The 6,475-nt window shown below is 53.3% G+C and overlaps 1 protein-coding gene across 1 annotated transcript; it reads left to right on the top strand.

Annotated features, from left to right (window-relative positions):
* The first annotated feature begins 1,748 nt into the window (after positions 1-1,748).
* LOC131278810 (disco-interacting protein 2 homolog A-like) lies at positions 1,749-2,827 on the top strand. Its single transcript, XM_058299284.2, has 2 exons — positions 1,749-1,896; positions 2,537-2,827. The coding sequence occupies exons 1-2, from the start codon at positions 1,832-1,834 to the stop codon at positions 2,787-2,789; spliced, it is 318 nt and encodes a 105-aa protein (XP_058155267.1). The 5' UTR covers positions 1,749-1,831; the 3' UTR covers positions 2,790-2,827.
* Positions 2,828-6,475: the final 3,648 nt, after the last annotated feature.

Genomic DNA, 6,475 nt, shown 5'->3' with positions numbered 1-6,475 from the left:
AGCCACCCTGGCGCGGTGATGGGACGGCCTTCCCGCCCTCCTGGCCAGCGAGCCGTGCTGGGCGCTCCGGGCGCCCCCAGGGTGGTCCCGGTGGCCTGAGCCCGGGGAAGAAGCCTCCGTCCCCCAGCGTGCCCTGCAGGGACCCCTGCGAGCTGCAGGCTGCGGCGCCGGAGGAGCCTTACCTGCACGGCCCCAGAGCTTTAGCGGGGCGCCGGAGGGAAAGTGCCAGCGGCTCCGGGCGGTGGGCGGGGCTCTGGCCTGCACCCAGGCACCGACGTGCGCAGAGCACAGCGTTCGTGGCGCGCCCTGCGGTGCGTGTTAGACGCTCTTAATCACGAATAGCAGTTTGATGTGAGCACAGAATTACATCTTTATGCTCGTCTGTGTCGGAAAAAGTCCTGCAAACGTCAGTCCCAGGCCAAAGGAGGGAAGATTACTTACTTTGTCCGAACGAGTAACTTAATTTAGTTCACAAAACGAGAGACGTGGAGACGCCCCCCATCCGGTTAGCGGTCCTCGGGGGTCCTGGCCCTCCTTTGCGCGCGCGCGTCCTGGTCCGTGCCCGGTGGGCGTGGCCGTGCCTCCCGCCGCCGGCGCCCTGCCGGCCCGGCAGGTCTGGGTGAGCAGCCCCCACAACGCCAGCGGCTACTACACGGTCTACGGCGAGGAGTCGCTGCACGCCGACCACTTCAGCGCTCGGCTCAGCTTCGGGGACACCGAGACCGTCTGGGCCAGGACCGGGTACCTCGGCTTCCTCCGCAGGGCGGAGCTCACCGACGCCAGCGGAGGTGAGGGGCCCCGCGGGCAGGGGAGCGTCAGCCGGGCCGGCCCACACCCACCCAGGAGCCTTCCGTTAGGCGACAGGGTAAAGGTCGCACTCTGATGACCGCCCTCGCTGCAAATTCTAATCTTCCTGTTTTCGCTTCTTGGCTCCTGAAACAAAAGCCGCCCGGTGGTTGCTCAGCGGCAGGGTCTCCTGGCGGGGGTTTCCTGGCCGGGTCTCCGAGGCTGGCAGGCCTGTCCCCGGGGCGTCTGCTGCCGGCCTTGGGCTCCGCGGCGCCCCACACGCGGCGCACTGGCTGCGGGCTCTCCTCTCGCGGCTCCGGGCTGCTCCCCTGGCTCCTCTCTCCACTGACTTTCTCCTTGTGAAAGACTGCGGTGTGCGGTTAAAGCCCCAGCGCAGCAGAGCCGCGCAGTGACCCTGAGAAACGCCTTGGAGGTCTTGTTTATGACGGGTCCACGCCCACCAAAATGCGGGCCAAGACCTCGTCCCGCACCGGGGCTAACTCAGCCCCGCGCGTCTCCCCAAGCCGTCCTGTCCCTGGGTGCGGCCCCCGGAGGTGGTGCTGGCGGCAGGCTCCCCCCTGCTCTGACCTTCCAGCGGGCTGAGCCCCTCGGCCAGCAGGCGGCTCTCCAGAACCTTCTGCTTTTAGTGTCTAAAGACCCGCTTGGCGTTGCAGCTAATTGGGTCACGTCAGAACTTCTGGCAGCCCCTGTAGATGCTTTTTGGTGTCAAAGATGAAAATTATTTTTGGGTACACACTCATACATTGCAGTGACGTTTCTGAGGCGTTTCCTGCTAGGAGAGCGAGACTTCTTGGCGCGTCAAGACCAGCCCCCAGCCCCATCTGCCCACGGGTGCGGTTGTGGGGGCTGGAGAACTTGTTCCTTGTCTAGAGTGCGCAGTCAGGGCGAGAGCCGCAGCTGTGCGTCAGGAAGAGCTGACTTGCTTCCCTGGCTCGTGAGCGCTCCAAAGTGCGTGCTCTCCGCAGAACACCACGATGCGCTGTATGTCGTTGGGTCTTTGGACGAAACCCTGGAGCTGCGAGGCATGCGGTACCACCCCATCGACATTGAGACGTCTGTGATCAGGGCACACAGGAGCATTGCCGAGTGGTAAGAGCACGAGCAGCCCCAGGCGCCGGCGCTGGGGCGGGCAGTGGGGGCAGGCGGCCTGGCACGCCCAGGGCGTCTCTGTGCACCGGGGCTTCCTGGGCGCCTGCGTGTGGGGTCTGGGCCGAGGCGCTCATCAGAGCTGCCTGCTGCCCTGTGCAGCGGCCTCCCGGCTGTCCACAGCGCACACAGGGCCTGGGGCCACCGCCTCCAGCCCACCCTGAGACACCCCTCCAGGCCACCCATTGCTGCCTTCAAGTGTTTGCTTGATTTTCCTTCTTCCTAATCAGTTTTAAACCAAGCGACCACCCCTGAGTGCACAGGCAAGATGTAATGTGTACACAGTTCTAATCCTGAAACGTTCTGCTTTTATTGTGAATTTCTTAGTTTAGATGGTTTTAACTCGTGGTATCTTCACTTTGGAGGGAGCCTGCATTGGGGCAGGTACAGTTTTCAACACCAAATAATACTCGGGATTCTTAAGGAGAACTTTAATTAAAGCACGTCCTCCGGGTCTCGCTGAACCTGTGCGCTCTAGCACGCGCCACCGGCTGCCGTCCTCACTGTCCCTCTCCGGGGGCCTTGACCGGCGTCCGTGGCTGCAGCCTGGCCTGCCCGCGCCTGACGCCCGTCCTCTCCGCAGCGCGGTGTTCACATGGACCAACCTGCTGGTGGTGGTGGTGGAGCTGGAGGGGCTGGAGCGGGCCGCGCTGGACCTGGTGGCCCTGGTGACGAGCGTGGTGCTGGAGGAGCACTGCCTGGTGGTCGGCGTGGTGGCCATCGTGGACCCGGGCGTCATCCCCATCAACTCCCGGGGCGAGAAGCAGCGGATGCACCTGCGGGACGGGTTCCTGGCCGACCAGCTGGACCCGATCTACGTCGCCTACAACATGTGACACCCGCGCAGCGGGAGCCCAAGCCTGGACCCTTAGGACCGCGGTGAGGCAGCTCGGGGCGCCCAGCAGCACGGGCCGCAGCGGCCACGCTGAGCCGTCGGCAGCACCAGCTCCCGGCGGTGCTTTACAGACCCGTCTTCACGGCTCCCGAAGTCTCACGTGGGAACACACGTCCTGAATTCATTTAAAGAAATTATCTGAATCTGCTACGGGCATTTACCAAAACATGAATGTCGGTGTTTTATCAGACAGGGTCACTGGAAAAGGAACGCCCTGGCTTGGGCACTGAGAAAATTGCAGATGCACGGTTGTTCTCTACTGTATTACAAGTTTGCACTTTTTTTAGGCTAAAATTATAGTTCCCAGTTTTTAAAATCCAATTATTTATCCCCAATTTAAGTAAGAATTTCTATGCTGGGAAGACCTAGTCTAGTCGCCCCGTTTGATTTCACAGTGAGGCTGAGCCCAGAAAGGCCGGCGGAAAGCAGGGTGAGCCCTGGCTGCCCCCTGCCCCTCTGGCTGCGCGAGCTCCGTGGCCACGCAGCATACCCTGCTGGCAGTGTCTTCACTGGAGCCAGCCGCCACCGCCTGCCTGCACAATCGGTGATCTCAGTAAGTGCCGATTTGGACTGTTGGTTAAAGGTTCTGTTTCAGAAGATACACCAGCATTTATTTTGAAACCACTGTCCTGGTGTTGAAACTTCATGCTATGTGAATAGCTCATTTTCATAACACTACAACATCATTCTCCTCAGTACAACAGAAGGGTAGTGAATTACTATTTTTATTCCAGTTCAACAGATTTGGAAGCATTGCTGGGAAAGTGACATACTCAGTACCATTTTGTGAACATTTTGCGGTAATGCTTGAGTCGTTGAAGGTGGAGATGGCCTGACCCTCATCATCTGCTTTTCCTTTTTGAGTCATGTGCCTATAAAATTTGGCCAACTCATATTCAGTTACTTTATTCAAACTGGACTAAGCAGAGTAGTTTAATAAGTATAGTAACCTCAATCAAAGAAGAAAATGCCAAGTCCTTTAGATACTTCTAAAAATTTGAGTCAAGCATGCATCTGAGACAGGTTATTTTTATATAGCTAATTAAGAGTATGTTATGAGTTCTTGGGCTTTTGTCGCCTGAGGGTGCTTATGTTTACAAATCATGCATGCGTCACAGAAACAACCAGGCTTTTCTGGAATTAGCCTGGATCAGTGCCTAACAAAACGGTAATCACTCCCCTGCCATGCTAAAGTCCACAACCTAATCGTCTGACTGCAGATTCTACGTCTTCTCTTCCGTGGCTACAAAAGCATCCCGTGTAGCAGAACTGTTTGCCTGTGGCGTGAGTGCTGGTGTGGCATGCTGCAGCATCCCGCGCTTCTGGTAACCCTATGTAACTATGTACAGAACCTGTGTAACTTACTGCTTGACATTCAGAGGCTTTAGCACTGGACTAACGGACATTCCTTATAAGAGAAACGCAAGGAAGGGAAGAGAACTACGTAACCTCAGCTTTAATGTTGTAGTTTTATAGCAAACAAAATATTGTAAGATTTTTGTATTGAAATAACAGTGGCAGTAAGACAAGTTGTCTTGTAAATTAAGATTATAAGAAGTGTATTAAAATGTTTCAAAATTACTCTCTGGGAGTTCTGTATATCACACAAAATTTTTTATATCATTATGTTAATAAAAAGTTAACTTTGTAATTCTATATTTTGAAGTTCATGGCAAGGTTTTTTACATTATCCCAACTAGGATGTATTTATTATGCATTTTTTTCCCTAAATCTAAAAGCAATTATGCCTACAGCATAATTCTAGAAAGCACATTAAAGCAGTAAAGAAGGAAATTAACATCTCATATAACCCTACCTCTCAGCAATAGCTGCATTAGTATTTGACGTAAATCCTTTCAGGGATTTATTTTTTCCTTTTTAAATTTTTTTTTAAAAATTAGGATCATATACTTATTTTATTTTATCTTTTTCTGTGTTCATCATTTTTTAATTCATTTTTTTAAAATATTGCATTAAAAAAATATGAGGTTCCCATGCACCCCCACCACCCCCACCCCACCACTCCCCCCACAGCAACACTCTCCCCCATCATCATACACATCCATTGCATTTGGTGAGTACATCTCTGGGCATCACTGCACCTCATGGTCAATGGTCCACGTCATGGCCCACACTCTCCCACGTTCCATCCAGTGGGCCCTGGGAGGACCTACAATGTCTGGTAATTGTCCCTGCAGCACTACCTAGGACAACACCAAGTCCCAAAAATGCCCCCACATCACATCTCCTCCCATTCCCCGCACCCAGCAGCCACCATGGCCACTTTCTCCACACCAATGCCACATTTTCTCGATTAATAATCACAATAGTTCATGAATAGAATATCAGTAAGTCCACTCTAATCCTTACTGTATTCCTCCTTCCTGTGGACTTGGCTTGGTTGTGTCCATTACACATCATATACTTATTTTATAATCTGATTTTATTCTTAGTAAGTTGCAGGCTTTTTAGGCTCCTGTGTGTACTCCTCTGGTTTCCTTGCAGTGGCTGTATGATCCTCCCTTGCACAGGCATGCTGTGGTGACCGTCGCCTGTTCTGGCGTTGCACACCATGCTGCCATCACGCTCGGCCGCCAGCCTCCACGTCCACACGCCTCCACACACATGTCCAAGCACAGTTCCCACCCTTGGGTCCTACAGGTACAACGATGGGGTCAAAGTTTATGTCACGTTGGAGGCTTTGTTTTAACTTTTTTATTGTGCTAACGTGTCCAACTTAAAATTCCCTGTTTGAACCACTTCCAGGTGTTGGTTTGTTGTACTAGTTACAGTCACAGCGCTCACTGTGCGCCGTCACCATGTCCCGTACCCGGGCTCTTTCATCACCTCAGATGGAAGCGTGGGCTGAGCGCTCACGCCTCTCCCCGCGCCCTGGGCCCTGGCGCCTGTGATCTCCCCTGTCCTAGACGCTCACTGCGGTAGTGGGATCACACCGCGCTCGTCTCCGTGCGGGGCTGGCCTCACTCGCGGACGGCCTGGCGCACGCCAGGGCTCCTTGCTGCGCACTGCCAAGGCATCCCCTCGGGCGTGGCCCGCCCTTCGTGGCTCCGTCGGCGGCTGTTGGAAGCTTTCGATGCCCTCGGACAGGCAGGCAGCACCGCCGGCAGCGCTGGAAACGGGCATTTGCTAAAGGTAGTAAGTTTTTACCAAACTGATTGGCAAATAAGTGTTTAATTTCTAGTCATATTAATTTTTTGATCATTTTATTTCTCATCTGATGTAGTTTCTTCAGTTCTTAAAATACTGGAGTGTTTCCTTAGCTATTTGTGGAGCCATTTTATATTAACTTTTCTAATGTATTTGCATCTTGATGCCATTTTTAAAAATTGAGGTTTTTAAAATATTCTAAATATTTTATCAAGACTCTGGTTACAGTCATTTCATCCTGGATTATAAACAGAGCTGATTTGTTTCAAAGTGGTTCAGAAATGGCCAAGACACCCCCAAGGGGCAGTGACAGCCGAGTTACTGTGTTCAGTCCTGCCAGAGCCACACGGGCTGACGCCTGCATTCAGTCTTCCAGACTTTTCTAGAAAAGAGCAAGAAGACCTGCTGCTGCGTTCGTCTTGCTGACCATAAATATTTTTCTTGAGTCATGTGCATGTA

The sequence above is a fragment of the Dasypus novemcinctus genome, chromosome 6 (genome assembly GCF_030445035.2).
Source record: "Dasypus novemcinctus isolate mDasNov1 chromosome 6, mDasNov1.1.hap2, whole genome shotgun sequence".
In the NCBI taxonomy this organism is placed as follows: Eukaryota; Metazoa; Chordata; class Mammalia; order Cingulata; family Dasypodidae; genus Dasypus; species Dasypus novemcinctus.
The sequence above is the reverse complement of the archived record's forward strand: the minus strand, read 5'-3'. Positions and strand labels throughout refer to the sequence as shown.

Bases quoted from the DNA above. Each gene is read 5' to 3' on its own strand.
- LOC131278810 (XM_058299284.2), top strand. From the start codon at position 1,832: ATGCGGTACCACCCCATCGACATTGAGACGTCTGTGATCAGGGCACAC. The intron at 1,897-2,536 runs GTAAGAGCACGA...TCCTCTCCGCAG, and splicing joins CACAGGAGCATTGCCGAGTG to CGCGGTGTTCACATGGACCA.